Source organism: Pleurodeles waltl, chromosome 4_1 (genome assembly GCF_031143425.1).
Source record: "Pleurodeles waltl isolate 20211129_DDA chromosome 4_1, aPleWal1.hap1.20221129, whole genome shotgun sequence".
Classification (NCBI taxonomy): Eukaryota; Metazoa; Chordata; class Amphibia; order Caudata; family Salamandridae; genus Pleurodeles; species Pleurodeles waltl.
Window position 1 is genome coordinate 91336999 of NC_090442.1, and position 17056 is coordinate 91354054.

Consider the following 17056-nt stretch of genomic DNA (forward strand, 5'->3'; position numbering starts at 1 on the left):
AATAGTGTCACTCCTACTACCTATGCAAGTGGCCATTATAAGGAGGTCTTTAACGTCAGGAAACTATTGCATATTGAACAGTGACCAAGCACTGCAGAAGGACATTGAGACATTGCACAGTGACCAACACTGCAGAAGGACATTGAGGCATTGCACCTGTGGCGTAACATTAGCCCCCTACTGCCCCCGTGGTGCAGGGGGGCCATGAGCTCCACAGGCCCACCCAGCCAAGTACCCCGGCCTGAGAGCTCCTGATGCAATCTAGGAGGGGGGCCCTCCATGTACTCTGCAGGGGGGCCTCTCAAGTTTCGTTACGCCATAGCACTGCACAGTGACCAAACATTCAGATCTACATCCATTTTACAAATGTCTTGCTTCAACAGAGGTGGCAGCAGGACATGTTATGTAAGACTTGAAAGATTTCCCATCATGATAACGTTGTGCCTCTACATCTTGGAATTAGGTCTTCAAATAGAGCTGTACTCCAAATGTATTATTAGTTTATTTGTGCTTTTTCATAAAGGGGACATTCCCTTCTATACAGAGTCTCTTGGCACTTAATGGATGACACAATGGAAGTAAGTTTACCAGTGAAAACATTTTTGCACAAAAGTGGTGTAGGAGTCTTCTTATCTCTATACAAAGAGCTTGCTAAAACAAGGTTGGCAGTAGGGTTTCTCATTCTGTTCCCGGAAGGTGCCCTGGCTGAGCTGCTTCATGCAGAAGGAGCACACAAAGTGCTCTGGGTGGAAGCGGACACCCATGGCGTTGATGCAGCGCCCTGTGATCGGCATCTGGCAGCCCTTGCAGATAGATCCCTGCCGCCGGTGGTAGTCCAGCTCACAAAATGGACGGCCATTCACCTCATAGAAACTGCCATCGGTGAAGCTGCAGAAGCAATCCTGGGAAGAGAGGAAAAAGATAAGATCAGTGGCAGCTAGCTCCTGGACCACAATTAGTACAAAGAGGAACGTACAGCCAGATGCACTACAAAGACTGAAATTTGTGAAAAGCAGTTGCATATTGAACACTGAATTTTTGAGAATCAAATGTAATTTTGTGAACCTGCCTATACACTAGTAGGTCAATTTGCAAAATATGGAATCCGAAGGGGTCTCTTAAAAATCTGCCTAATGGATGTTCATTGGATAGGTTGCAAATTGAGACTCCCTCTAGTTATGGTTCTTTAAAGTAGCTTGAGTTTTTTAAGGAAAGGGGTTGGTTAAAAAAAGAAAGTGTTTTTATTGTAAAAAACGTAATTGAGTGCATGTAGTCATCTCTTGGACCACTGCTTACTCCTCAGAAGCTGGTAAAGGGCAAGTTCCTTCCCTTTTGTGAAACAGTTACCACCCTAAACTTGGAGTCTGATTTACGACTGGAAGTTGCATTGCAAACTATTAATATGTAGCTTACCAATTTACAATTTGAAGGGACACCCAAAACACACCCATTACAATTTTCGAATGAGTGATCAATTCTAAACCCACTTAGAAATTCAGAATATCTTTTCTGAATGTCCACATGGGTTTAGTACATTGGTAAAAATGTACAATCCGTCACAAACTCGCTGATTTTGCAAGTCAGAGGGTTTGTGACCAGTGAAAACATTTGTACGGCTGGTCCTTAGAGAGACCCAAAATACTGCATTTGATACATAACAGAGCAAAATCTGGTCACAAAGAAACCTTGAGACATAATAACAACCCAACAACAGAGACTGATGGCATGACATGCAGAACATGCAAGGTAGAGAGGTAGTGAGAGTCATGGAGAGACAGGTAGAAGAGACAAGCATAGAGACATAAAGAGAGGGACACAGAAAAAAGAGAGAGTGAGCGTGCATAAAAGAAATGGAGTGGGCATACGTGGGTGTCAAATGCTACAAACTACTGAACAGGAACTACCCCTTCATGGAATATTTACACATTGTGAAGAATCACAAACACACCCAAACAATGACTAAATACAGGGTCCACATAGATAAATTAGAGGTGCAATGTCGTGGACTCAGAAATGTGAGTGTCCAGGGGTTAGAGAGAACAGTGAGGCAAACTGCCCCAGCAACTGGTAGCAGTCACCCCCCTGCTGTGGAGTCAGGGAGTCAGAGAGGTTGACACCCTCCACTGACCCATCACTTTCCTATGTAGAGACGAGGTCAGGGAGAGGTTCACTCTCCTCCTCCACACCCTCATCAGTCACAAGGAGCATGCTCACTTTGGACCTCTCAAAGTGAGGCTTGAGTCTGTTTACATGGAGCACCCTTAGGGAGTTTTTAGGGATCTGGAGGTCCACTAAGTAAGTGGCCTCCCCTTACGCTTCTTTATTTTGGATGGGCCAGTCCAGCAGTACTGCAGAGCTCTGGGCTCTACTGGCTCCATGACCCATACTTTGTTGCCAGGTTGAGCCTCCACCAGAATGGCCTTCTGCTCATACAAGCATTTCATTACATCTTGACTGGCCTCAAGTTTGCTTTTGGGTTTTTTCCAGAAGTGGTGCATCTGGATGCGGAGGGCCACCATGCAGCTGACCACATCCTGAGGGGTTTCCTGGGAGCTTTCTCCCACCCTTACTTGACAATGCATATAGGTCCCCCAACAGGGTGGCAATAGATGAGGTTGATAGGGGGTAGTGAACTTGTAAGTTACACCACACGCATAGCACATGGACTTCAAGTATGCAGACATGAAGTTAGTGCCATGAAGTTAGTGCCTCTGTCGGACACTATCTCTTTGGGGAATCCCAGATGGGTAAAGATCTCCATCAAAGTCCTGGTCACCACAAGTGCAGGCACTGTCCACAGAGGTATTGCCTCTGGGTAGCGTGTGTCATGGTCCACCCAGACCAGGATGAATTGACCAATAACGTCAATGCCCACCCTTTCACAGGGGGTACCAATGATGGTAAGTGGGATCAGGGGAGCTTTTTCCCTGTTTTCCCACTGGCCAGGCAGGTGGGAAAATGTAGCTGAGGACAGCCTTCATTTGGGGCCAATAGAAGTGGGCAAAAATCCTGGCAAAGGTCTTGTCTTGTCCTAAATGTCCTGCCATGGGTATATCATGAGCCAAACCGAGTAGGAAGGCCAAATAACACTGGGGGACTACCAGCACACATGCTGCCCCAGTACCCAGAGCCTTAGGCTCACTATATAGGTGAGCATTCTCCCAGTAAATTAGGCGATCCCCAGAAACTTTACCTGCTGCATGGGCTGAGGCCTGTCATCTCATGCCCTCATGAGTGGGACACTCTTTCTGCGCTTTGCAGAATTCCTCTCTGGTGGACCCACTCTCAAATTGCCAGCCTGCAAGCTCAGGTAGGTCACTAAGGGTGGCAATGTCCTCTCCGGTTGGCTCAGGGGCTTCCTCCTCATGGACCCTGTCAACCTCCACCACGGGAACTTCTGTGACCGGTTTCCCACCCCTCCGTGCCCCTCTCTTTGGCAGTTGTCTGGGCTATTCTTCCAGGCTCCAGATGCCCTTGACTCCCTTCCCGGGCAGCCATGGACCATGTGGCCATGCAGACCCACTCAGGCAATCCCATCATCTCCAAGTGAGACCTGAGCTCTAACTCCCTACAGGTAGTGTGCTCTAGGTCATTGCCTAACAGACAATCTAAAGGTATGGCAGGACTCACAGCTAATTTCAGCGTACCAGAGACCTTCCCCACTCAAAGGGAACTACAGCCACAGGTAGAAGGCTCTCACGAGTATCAACGACTACGATTTGGTGTAATGTGTTCAGTAGGACCTGCTCTGCTGACACCAGCTGACATTTGACAGTTGTCATGCTGGCTCCTGTGTCACACAGAGCCTCCACCCATTGCCCATTAATGGTGACCCACTGCCTATACTTGGAAGTATTGGAAGGCATGTGGGCTTTTGGCACCATATCTGTATCCCCCAGGGACACTAGGGTTACCTATGTCTGTTCCCCAAAAATATTTGGGACTACCTCCTCCCCAAGGGCTACACTAGCCAACTCAGGTGTCTGCCCACCAGCGGGGGCTGTGCACTCTTTGGACATTTGAAGTTGCCCTTAGAGTGGCCATACTTGGAGCACTCTGCACATTGGGGAACCCACCTCCCTGTCTTGTGATCAAAGAACCCTTTCTTCTTAGGATCAGACTGAGACTGGTTACTACTACTCCCTTGGGAATTATTTTGGGGGCCTTTAGAGAACTCCTTATTATTATCTTCCCCCTCTTTCGTCTGTTGGGATCCCTGACCACCTTTGTGGGAGTCCTCCCCATATACCTTTTTGGACACTCTTGTGCTCGCCTCCTCAGCAAGCTTCCTGGGATCAGTCCGCTTACTGTTAACTAGATGTAAAACTCTATAAAACAAATACTGAGCATGTGCTCTCTGGAGTAAACTGTACAACCCAACATAATCACTGACTTTGCTGCCCCACATCCAGCCATTCCGTGCCTTACTGGAGTAATCAATAAAGTCTACCCAGGATTGGTTGGGGAGCTTGTTACTATCCCTGGATCTTTGGCGATTCTTCTCAGGGGTCAGTCCAAATTTGGCAATCAAAATGGCTTTCATGGGAGTGTACTTGTTCTGGTCCCCAATCTCTAATGTTAGAAGTGTGTCCCTCCCAAGTGTTGGCATGTGTTTCCACAGGCCCTCCCCCCAGTGCTCTTCAGGAGCCCCATGTGCCCTCAGTACAAACTTTATAAGCAGAAAACCACTTGTCAATGTCATCTCCCACCACATAACTGGGCACCTCATCCTTGGGTATGAAAACCTTCTTGTCTCCATCAGGTACTGTAAGTATGCTGCCACCATCAGTGCTGGATTCAGACTGCCTAGCCTTGAGCTCCAGCTCTTTCAGACTCAGTTCATGAGCCAAAAGACGTTTCTTCTCAGCTAAGGCTCTTTCAGCCTCAGTCTACCTTTCAGCTCTTCTCTCCTCTGCCTCCATTTTTAATCTTCCGTCCATCATCTGTTCTTTTTGCATTTGTCGCCCCAGGTGGGAAGGGTATGCCCAGACGTGTCTCCTGTGCTCACTGCGCCACTGGATTCAAGCTAGCCTAGCTGAAGAAGGGTGATACCCTGAAACCGGTCCTAGGATGCTTGTTTCCGGTCAAGGGAGGACCTGGCTTGGCAGTTCGGGCTGGACCATTCCCATGAGGAACAGGGTCAAGACTGATTTGCATATGGCTGGGTCCACCCTGGAGTGGCGTGGTGACCCAAAAAATTGATGGATTAAACCCAGATCTTTGTGACTGGGGGTGAATGTTTGATTTGCTCTGCATTCCATCCATCATCTGTTCTTTTTGCATTTGTCGCCCCAAATGGGAAGGGTATGCCCAGACCTGGGTCCCGTGCTCACTGCGCCACTGGACTCAAGCTAGCCTAGCTGAAGAAGGGTGATACCCTGAAACCGGTCCTAGGATGCTTGTTTCCGGTCCAGGGAGGACCTAGCTTGGCAGTTCAGGCTAGACTGTTACCATGAGGAACAGGGTCAAGACTGATTTGCATATGGCTGGGTCCAACCTGGGGTGGCGTGGTGAGCAAAAAAATGATGGATTAAACCCAGATCTTTGTGACTGGGTGTGAATGTTTGATTTGCTCTGCATTCCGTCCATCATCTGTTCTTTTTGCATTTTTTGCCCCAAGTGGGAAGGGTATGCCCAGACGTGGGTCCCGTGCTCACTGCGCCAATGGATTCAAGCTAGCCTAGCTGAAGAAGGGTGATACCCTGAAACCGGTCCTAGGATGCTTGTTTCCGGTCCAGGGAGGATCTGGCTTAGCAGTTTGGGCTGGACTGTTCCCATGAGGAACAGGGTCAAGACTGATTTGCATATGGCTGGGTCCAACCTGGGGTGGTGTGGTGAGCAAAAAAATGATGGATTAAACCCAGATCTTTGTGACTGGGGGCGAATGTTTGATTTGCTCTGCATTCCTTCCATCATGTGTTCTTTTTCCATTTTTAATCTTGCCAACTGCAGCCGGAATGTTCTCTTCTCTCTCCTTTTCTCTGCAGTCAGGCCATGACTGGAGAATTTGCTTCCTGGTTTCACAGGAGGCACAAATCCAGGGTTGTCATCCCCTACTGCTGTTGCAGCTTCTCAGAAGAGCCCTTCTCATGCTCCCTAATTCATCATTCTCTTTGGTGCAGGAGTCTGGCCAGGCCCTCAGTTCCTTTTGAAACCCTCCCTTCTTGGAAGCTCAACAGGCAGGTACCCGCATATACTTGCAAAGGCCCTTCAGATGGGAAACTGCGTAATCATCCAGCTTAGCCAGGTCAAACTCCTCAGCTCCAGTTGTGGACCCAGCCAGAGACATGATGTATAGAAACTATACAAAATGTCAAGCAGGGAAAACTTTCAGAAAGAAAAATTGAAATGGACTTTAAATGTGGGTAGGTAGGGTACACGTAGATATTGTATGGCACTTCACAAACACAAGTCCTATCCTCACCACTGATCACCAATGTTAGAAAATGGGTCTCTAGTTGGCAGAGGTATGCACCCTTGTCCAAGTAGGGACCACAGTCCTAGTCAGGGTAAGACACAACACAATCCAAATTATCCTGTGCTTGGCACAGAGCAGGCAGACTTAACTTAGAAGGCAATGTGTAAAGTATTTGTGCAATAACTCATACATTAACACAGTGAAAACACCATAAAAAGTACTCTACACCAGTTTAGGAAAATAAATAATATTTATTTGAAAAAAATAAGATCCAAACAACAAAAATCTAACATGCAAAAGTTGAGATATCACTTTTGAATGGTTTAAATGAGTCTCAATCGTTAAGAACACACAGTACCTGGGATGCATCAAAAATAACAAGGGAACTGGGGTAGCAGAGAAGGAGATGTGTTGAAAAATAAGGTGCTGTGTTGGATTTTCTGGCGCAGCACAGACAATGTGTTGTTTTTTTCCACGCTGCAAGGTGATGCGTCAATTTCCAGGAGTGCAGGCTTGGTTCCTCACTGTGATGCAGGGATATTGTGATGACTAGGGATGATGCGCTGGAAATCCTTGACGCGCTGGTAAGAAGGAGCAGGTGCTGCATTGATCCGGTAGGCGATGCAGTGAATTTTCAGCCATGAGGCAGGCGCTGTTTTAATTTCTGCAGGCGTTGCATCAATTTTCCGATGCACGGGGATTTTCTCCTCGTTGGTGAAGTCTTTGTGGCCCTGAGACTTCAGAACAGGAGGCAAGCTCAATCCAAGCCCTTGGAGAGCACTTGTGAGGAAGGCAGAGTCCTTCCAGCAGAGTCATGGGCTAGCAGGCAGCAGGACAACAAGCAGGGCAGCAGCCCTTCTCAGCAGAGCAGTCCAGATGAGTTCTTTGGTTAGCCAGGCAGTCCCTCTGACAGAGTCTGGGTGTAGATCCAGAAGCATCTGATTTGGTGGGATAAGAGACCCAGTATACATACCCAAAACATGCCTTTTAAGTGAGGGAAACTTCAAAATGTGGTTTAAAAGTACACAAGTTCCCCTTTCAGCCCAGTTCTGCCAGGATCCCGGTGGGGGGATATCAGACCATTGAGTGAGGGCAGGCCACTGGCCTTTAAAGTGTAAGAGAGAGCCCCTCCCCCTTCCTTCCCAGGGAGACCCATTCAGTATGCAGATGAATGTAGATGTGACTGAGGGTCCTGTATTTTTTGGCTGTCTGGGTAGAATGCACAAGAGGAGCTGTCAACCAGCACATCCCAGACATGAATTGGAGACAGACTGTAAGTCACAGATGGCAGTATGTGCATAGAAATGTCCACTTCCTAAAAGTGGCATTTCTAAAATAGTAATATTCAATCCAACTTCACCAGTAAGCAGGATTTTCTATTACCATTCTGGCCATACTAAACATGACAGGGCTACTCCTTTCAGATCAGAATCTGCCACATAAAAGTATATAGGGGCAGCTCTAAGGCTGGCCTATGACAGTAGCAGGACTCACAGTAGTGAGAAACGAATTTGTGAGTTTGTCATTACCAGGACATGTAAAACACAAGCGTACATGTCCTCCCTTTTACTTACATAGCACCCTGCCCTGTGGGGGTACCTAGGGCCTACCTAAGGAGTGACTTATACGTAACAAAAGGGTCGTTTAAGGCTTGACACGTAGTTGTAAATGCAAGTCAAAGTGGCAGTGAAACTGCACAGATAGGCCTTGCAATGGCAGGCCTCAGACATGGGTTACTTATGTGGGTGGCGCAATCAGTGCTGCAGGCCCACTATTAGCACTTAATTTACAGACTCTGGGCACCTCTAGTGCACTTTACTAGGGACTTACAAGTAAATTAAATATGTCAATTGGGTAGGAGCCAATGTTACCATGTTTAGAGGCGAGAGCACATGCACTTTAGCACTGGTTAGCAGTGGTAAAGTTTGCTGAGTCCTAAAACCACCAAAAACGAGGTCAGAAAAATGGAGGGAGGCAGGCAAAAAGTTGGGGGATGACCACCCCAAGGCTGTCAGGTTTAACAGATACCATATGAGTAATACCACTGACCTGGTCAGTGAACTGCTCTGCCTCCAGTAGCTCCACCTGTTAAGTAGAGCTCTCGTTCCTCTGAACTCCTGACCCCTGTCAGGAGTTTGAGGCCCTCCTCCACCGCAGGCTTCTGCCTGTGCCTCATCCCTGGTGTCTATTGAGAGAGCTCTGCTTTCCTACTAGGCTGCCTTTATCCTCCTTTACTCTCCTTCGCTCTCTGTGTGCTCTCTCTTCAGTGTCTGCCACCTTGTGCCTCTTTTTGCCGTTCGCTCTCCTCTGTGCTCTTTTTGACTGTTGCTTTACTTCTGCACTTTTCCCTCCACTCTCTCTCTCTCACTCTCGCTCTCCCCCATCTCTCTCTCCCCGCTGCTGCTGGCCCCGTGGCCTGCCCCCTTTTTTTGTGCCGTTTTCACCCCCGCTCCCAGCTGTCCTCTCCTCCCCCTCTCTACTTAATGGCGGCCGCGGTGTGGCTGTGCCGCTGGCGTGCCGAAGGTGCACCAAAGGCAAGTCCGTCTGCGCCTGGACCGCGCCCAGCGCCAGAACCCCTGGCTCTCGCCCTCCCCACTACAACCGTCTTTGTTATGATGCCATTACCCTCCATGCCCTCAACACCGGTCGCTCACCCGCCTGCCATCAAGCCACCCCGCAGCTCACCCGCAGACCCTTCTCAGCAGCATTTAAAACATGTTTAAAATAAGTCATTATTGTGAATAAACCATTTCAATGTTAATCAAAAATCACTATCAACAACACATAGCCTACTGAGATTTTAAAATCAACATAACATATGTCTGTGTTTTTTGTTAACATGGTTAAGCCACATAAAATGCAAATATGGACAGAAGGACTAAACATATCGCACTTCAAGCTGTGGAACACAAATTCCAGCCTTAGGAATGCTTTAATAATAATGAAAAAGTCACCCCAGTTCATGCTTCATTTAACCTGAGAGACACTAGGGTTAATTTTAGAATCCGTCTTTCGAAGGGAGGCTAATGCACTGCCTGCAGCCCCCACAGTACTTGAAATTTATGTTGGTGGCACCCCTGCCCTCCTAGGGCCATCATAAGCAAAGAAAAGCACATGCAAAAGCATATGCACAGTAAGCCCTGCAGGGCTTCATGTGGTGCTCCCTTGCTGGAGCAGTGAATGTTTAATAAGCAGCTCTCCCGTCTTCAGGTGAGCCACCGGTCTTATTTTGCTTCTCTTTTTTTTAAGAGGCTGTCTGATCCCACTCGAGACATCCCAAGGTAGGTTTTGCATTACCACAGGGGGAGCCCCAAGGCCCTGTGAACCTGGCCGGCTCCTCACACACAGCTCCTCACACACAGCTCTGTGCTGCTCCCCCCCACACAGGAGCACTTCCCTTGTGTTTACACAGCACAGAGCAGCTTCCTTTTTCTGGGTTTTGGGGTGGTGTTCCAGGACCCAGTATTTGAGGATGGCACCTGAGCCATCTTTAAGTGGATTTTTGCTGGGCTATGGGTCCCTGGCCGAGAAAGGGTCTGGGGTGCCCCACACATACCCCGTGTCTAGGAGAAGATTAATTTGTGTGCTGAACCCTGGCCCACCATGCACTCAATTTCTTGCAAGAGTCAAAGGTCAATCCTGTTTAAAGCACCATAACTAAGAACCTGATGGACCAATTTCAATCATCTTCTGCTAATTTTACTGCTGGTGACGATCTCTAGCCTCCAAGAGCAGTTTCAGCAGGCCATCTGGCCTCAAAAAAGGGTACACTCTGAGGGGAGCTGGTTTCACTTGCTCTCTGCACCTGCTTTCTCCTCTGATGTGCCCTTCAAAGACCCCATGATCTCCAGGTCATCTTGCAGGGCATCTGGGGGGCAGAGGAGTCCAGGTCTTCCTTCAACTGGTACTGAGGGTATGCAAGGGGCCTAACATCACTGGCCCTTTTAAAGACCCACTAGTCCATGGGACAGCTGTAGATAGAGCCCTCCATTAGGGCATCAAGGGGCATGTCCTTCTAGCTGCCTGTGGTGTTGCCGCTGTTTAGTCCAGCTCGAACTTCATGTTCTGGGGTGTCACTTTTACGCCCAGGTCAGCTTGTGGGTAGGGGATTCCCCCTTTTTCTAACTGTCCCCCTTTTTTTAATTTGACTCCAGCTCAGCCAGTGATACAAAATGCTGGAGTCAGGTCTCTTTATGTGTGCTACTTAAAGACCCTTTGAAGTGTAATCGGTACAGTGATGAACGCCTCTTCAGCCATCCTGTCAGGAAGACCCACTTATTTTATGCCCAGGCCTCTTTGTACACTGTCTGTTTCCAATACGCAATTTCCAATAGGAAAGTCATCAAGAGCCCAGGCAGCTGGAAACTCCCAGAAGCATAAGGCAGAAAAATGGCAACTTTCTAAAAGTGGCATTTCTAAAGTATTAATTTAAAATCCAACCTCACCATTACAAAGGTCTTTAAATCACAATGTAAAAGAGCGTAGGAAGAATTTTTGTAGGTACTAGCAATCCGAATTTAACACTTAGTAAATGTACCAATGTAGCCCAATGATTCCCTATTTCAGCAGCCAGCCTTGCTACAATGAACATATTTTTGGGGGATATTTTCTTGTAAGAACATGTTCAACATTAATTAATACATGCCCTACTTTTGTACATCTTCACTCTGCATTTATGGACAATAATGCTTACAGATGGGTGACTTCTTAATATTTAAAAGGAAGATTTAGGCCTGTCAAAGCGGGTATTTTGACAGGTCAAATGTGCAGTTTAAAACTGCCACCAGCAGATTATCTGTGCACATCTACTAGGCTGTGCACAACTGTAGTCACTCACGTGCAGCATGTACCCGTGCACACATGGTCCCATGAAACACGCTTAGTGCCCCTTACTGTAGCTGTGTGACAACAGCTTTATATTAAAAGGCAGAAACTGGTGATTAACGCATGCAGTCTGATTTACTATGAAATTACTGTGAGTGAGACACAGCTAACGAAACTCATCAATAATGAAGTTCCAAAACTTGGTGATCTAAAGGTAAAAAATATGGGCGCACTAAATAGGGGAAACCTATTTGCAACATCAACTAATTGCCCCTGCTCCATTCTTATGCCCAAAAGAGCCCCTGGGTAATGTGCACGTTAATTCAACACCAGTGTGCAGGACCCTATGAACCCTCACCGACCCCCTCCCGGAAGCACTTATCAAACCTTTCAACTCCTAACCCCACCTCAGGTCTCCTACACCCAGTAGGCCTCGCACCCCTAGTGTGAATGGACAGCGATTTACCAGCCTGCTTCCCCACGTACTCTCTTACACATGCCACAGATCTCCCCTTGGGGTTCAATTATTTTAGTGAGGTCAGCTCTCTTACTGGGTCATTCAATACAACAACAGCAAGGAGGAAGCCCTTAAATACTTTATGTTTTCCTCTTGATGATGTCCAGTGCAGGAATGTTCACCCTCAGTAGGACCAGGTCATCAGGCACAAGACTGTTTTCTCTGTCTCCTTCTCAGTGTCAGACACAACATGAAGGACTGAAGCAGGTAGAGAAAAATCCCCACTTTTACCAGAACCTGGGCAGCACCATCAGCTGCAATGCAAGAATCACAGCATTTATCAGATGGATACTATTCAAACTCCAATTTTGTTTCAGGCATTCTTTCATCGGTGTCCTCCAAACTCTCCTGGTTACAAGGGGATGCAAGGATGAAGATGAAAATCTGCACAAGGCCTGCAAGGGTATAGACCCAGGATATCTACGCCCCACTGAGAAACAAGTATGAACCATTGATCACTGACTGCACAAAGTGATTGACTCCATACTTGATCAGTCATTGGACCTAGGAGCACCTGAAACATGAAGACAGATCCTTGGGAGTCCTAGAGCCAAAGTTGAGGAATGCACAGAGACCTGGACTGAAAGCAAATCCGGACTACACACGATTTAGGAAACTCTTGTTTAACTTGCCTTCAATTACACTCTCCACTGAACAAGAGGCATGAATAGAGAATGTTGATTAAGAGCTTAGGCCCATATTTATGAAAACTTTAACGCGAGCTAACACCATTTTCCAAAGCCATCCGTGCACCATATTTAAGAAATGACGAACGATGGTGCTAAACAATGGCTAGCATCTCAAAAAAAGATACTAGCCGGTGATGGATGATGTAGGGGAAATGGAGCTAGTGGGTCAAAAATGATGGTAGGCGGATTAGCGTTAAATTATCTGCCGCTAGTCAGCCTAGCGTCATTCTGTGACGCACAAGCAGTCAAAAAATGACTCCTTTCTAGGTATAGACAGGAGTCATTACCACAACCCCAATGCCCACCACAGGGGACCAGTGTCCCCAGGACAAACCCAACATACCCAGTGCCAGCCAGTGGCACACAAAACGTATGTACATACACTTACCTCCAACTTACCTGGGATAGGCTCCCTCCTCCTGTAGTGCCCCTGTGGTGTGGGTGGTGGTGATGCTGGGGGTTGGAATGGGCATCTTCGTGCCCATTCCATGGTGTTTCCCCTTAGAAATGGGCCTACCTGCGCAACAACGCCTGGTCTGACCAGGCATTAAATAATGCTGCTAATTGGGCTTAGCGCCATTATTTAGGTCCGCCTGCTAGTTGCGCATCGTTTCAGCATCAGGAGTTAAATATGGCGTTGGGGGGGCTAGTGTCATTTTTAGGAAGGGAACGCCTACCTTGCATCTCATTGACGCAAGGTGGGTTAGCTCTTCCTAAAAATTGTGCTAACTCCAATATTTCGATGCTAGATGGGTCTAGCGTCAAAATATAAATATGGAGTTAAGTTAGCGCCTCTCGCCGCTTCAGCATCAAAATAAATGACGCTAAGGCGATGCTAACTTTGCATAAATACAGGCCTTAGAGTCAGAGGTACAAAGCAGTTTTTTGGTCGCAAACACCCTGATTAGGAGTTTGCGACCAAATAACTGCTTTTAGCCATGTACTATACCTGTTTCAGGAGTTGGTGACTTTTTACCAACACCTACAATGGGTTTAGAAATGGATAAGGAACCCCTATTTGAAAGGAGCATGTTATAAGCCTTTATCAGCTCCCAAGTGGAGGTGGTAACCAATTCACAACAGGGAAGGGATTCCCTTGGAACCTCCTCCCTTTTGTGAATGTTATTAAAAGTAGGAAGGTATCCATGGAACCACTAAAAACTCTTAAACAAACTAAAAAAAGGTAACAATGTATTTTTAGATGTAGCCCAATTTCCTTTTAGGAAACAGCCTGCATTTAATTAAAAATAATTCATTTAAAAAAAAGTTTATTGAAATGTACTCACCCAGGAGGCCACCATCCCTGTGATGGCATTCAATCGAAGCTAATCGTAATTTGTGACCTAATTCAATAATATTCATGAGGTAAGTGGGTTTTCGACCCACGACGATTTGGATTTTTAACTATTTACCTATTATTGGTTCTTAGAAACCTTTATTGGTCGTAAAAATACTGGTGTGAGTTTGCGACCAGTATTTTACGATGGGATAGTGATACAGCTATCACATCTACGGCTCAGATTATAGATGGGCGGGGGTAGAAATTCCAATCCCTGTCCAAACTGGTGCATTCAGTAGATCGGTATTACCCAAAACGGGGGTAATTACTGCCCCGATACCATTTTTCTCTGGTGAAAGTCTGCAGATCGAACCTGCTGAAAAACACGCAATAAATTCAGATATATGGTAAATGCGATGTATAGATAACACTTTCCTCGTGTAATTAATTCATATGTTCCAAGAGAAAACTCGATGTAGGATGTATAGAATAAGTTGCTCGTTGTATCCTATGTCACGGCATATAGACAAATACTGCAATTTGTTCCTGTTTACAGATTTTAGAAGGGCCAAGACCAGATACGGAAATATAAGTCCGATGGCAACCCTAGTCACAGGCATTCCATTCCTATACCTTAGTTTTTAGATCACTGTGTGGCAGAAGCGATACTCCAATTGGTTGAGTGGAACTGAAACGAGACTACAAGTTCCAGAGTGCACTGCTGCGGTAACGGCAGGGCTGTAAGTGGACGGGTTCTGCCGTGCTCGGCACCGGCAGTTCTAAAAAGCAGGTGCTGAGACGGGTCCCTATCGGATTCTCAATTTTTACCCTCGGGGAGAAAAAAACAACTATGCAGCAACACCACCCCGCATTGCCGTTGAGGTGGCTTCAAAGAGACTCGTTATAGATCTTACACAGTCTTATCATTATAGAACTGACGCATTTCCTCTCCTATATAATGAAGCCATTGTTGTTGGTTATTTATCTTATGCCGCTAACAACCATAGACAAAGCCCATGGTTGTTAGTGGCACAAGATAAATAAGCAACAACAAGGCACGCCGGGACTAGTGACAAAGCCAATAGTCCTGGGTAATTGAAAGGGGGAGATTAGAAAGAGCTGAGACATAGGGTCATATTCTAAACCTGCTTTGCCGGAACCCGTCGCCTTATCCGCCACCGATTAACTTTCTCCCGCTTTTGAGGCTGCTTGCATGGCAACTACTTAGTTTGTGCAGTTGTCCTGCCATCTAGTGGCTAACCGAGCAAACAGCGTTCTACTCACATTACAGTCATAGCCTGCCCTACCCAGCATCTCATTGCGGCGCGTAGTTATGTCCGGTTGCATATATTAATTAGCTGAGCATCTCGAGACCAGAGAACGTCTTTGGTGGGATTGCAGATTTGCTCAGAGGTGGATGATTACGGTCAAACAGTATCTGGGATAGAAGGTGATGTGTATTAAAAAATTACTTCCTCCCGCAGGGTTTAGGATGAGAAGACCCACCGTCCCTCATCCTGGATTTTTCCCTGACGCGCCTAAAGAGGATCTCACAGTGCAAACATACGCTGTGGCCTTAAATAATTGACTCTTAGGTTTTACAGATTTTACAGACACTAGCTTTTGTGCTGCGGAGATATATTTTATTCGCACTAGTTTGCAGACTCAAAAATAACACAGCAGAGCTATCCTGCATGTCTCAAAGATGATTCAAGCGCACTCATATTTATACTTTTTTAGCGCCGCATTTGCGCCGCTTTTTAACGCAAAGCAGCTCAAACTTGCAAAATACAATTATATTTTGTAAGTTTGTGTCGCTTTTGCGTCAAACAATGACGCAAATGTGCCGTAGGAAAAAGTATAAATATGGGCCTAACATTGCCTGCTGAGGCGCCGCACAATGTTGAATCCATCCCTCCAAGGCCACAGAAGGTACAAACATTGGCCTTAGACAGCAGAGCCATCTCACAGGCATCCTAGACATAATAACATCTCCAGAACTAACCCACAGGTTACATATAATTGATTGAATTTGGCTATAGACTATGGGCCAGATTTGCGAAGATGGAATTCAGTGCAGCGCAGTAAGACAATAAATGCCCTGTGCTGCATCACATGCAGAGGGATGGAATGGACTATATCTACTAACAGACAGCGCATTCCTGCACTCCTCCTGTGCTGGCACACTGTGCAGCCCAATGTTAATGCAGGCACCCTTGCACCACAGTAGACACCTCCCTACACAGAAACAATCCTTAGAGGGGTTTTCTTCTTTCTATGCATGCTGCAGAATACAGCACAGGTAAAAAGATGAAAAAACAAGGAGAATTAAAGTTATTTCTTCTAGTTGTGCATCCCCTGGGATGGCATAGCTTTTTGAAGCATTCCCAGGTTTACTTTTGGCAGTAACTCTGGGAATCACTGCACGCCTCCTGAAAAGACTACAGACAATACAAAAATCAGCAGCAGGACTAATCCTTGACCTCAAGATGCTCCACTGGCTCCCGATCCAGAAGAGGTGCCAGTTCAAGATGCTGAGCCACGCATACAAAGTCCTGCACAATGAAGGACCAGCATACATTAACAAACAACCTTCCACCAACCGACCAGACACCTGCGAACTGCCTCCCTTTTCCACGCAGACTCACCCTGAATTGGGTGATCCAACAGTGCAGGGCGCTCCTTCTCTCACCTGGCAGTCAAAGGCTGGCACGACCTTCCCCTGCACCTCAAGAATGCTGCAACACTCTGGGAGTTCAGAAAAGGACTCAACACGTGGCTGTTCGAATGAACAGAGCACCGCAAAGCAGCTAGCAATGCATGCGCCTTGGGACCCTAATGGATGAATTGCTGCGCTTTATAAATCCTGATTGAATGCGCCAGAATCCCTGGGTGGATGCATGGGAACACACACGCTCCACCCATGCCTTCCCAGGGCAGAGTAACGCCAGAGTAACGCAAGGCATCATTGAATTACTACACATTTAATATGCCATGTAGAGCCACACAAGGTGATTCTTCGTGGCACAGTAGATTTTACTTAAGGCTTGCGTTGCCCTTGCGCCAAATCCTTTCTAAAATCTGGTCTTATATTGGTGCTCCTCGTGATATATGGATCCGATAGGCTTAGATATAGGGCAGCAGAAATACCCTACAGGTTACACAGAATTTAGAGGCTTTGCTTTTAGTGAGCAGAATTGTAGCTCAGATTAAATAACGTTTACAGGTGCAGATAACAAGTAGCATCTTTCAGATTCATGGATGACGGCATCGGACATGAGACATGAGTGTCATAAAAGGATACACTGCCAGTAGTAGTTTTAACGTCC

At 46.7% G+C, this 17056-nt stretch overlaps 1 protein-coding gene across 1 annotated transcript in view; it reads right to left on the minus strand.

Annotated features, from left to right (window-relative positions):
- Positions 1-483: 483 nt before the first annotated feature.
- The window catches only part of LPXN (leupaxin), a 259193-nt gene continuing 242620 nt past the window's right edge, over positions 484-17056 (minus strand). The window contains exon 9 of the mRNA XM_069227825.1: positions 484-902. Coding sequence (XP_069083926.1) covers positions 636-902 — 267 coding nt within the window. The 3' untranslated portion in view covers positions 484-635. The remainder of the gene's footprint in view (positions 903-17056) is intronic.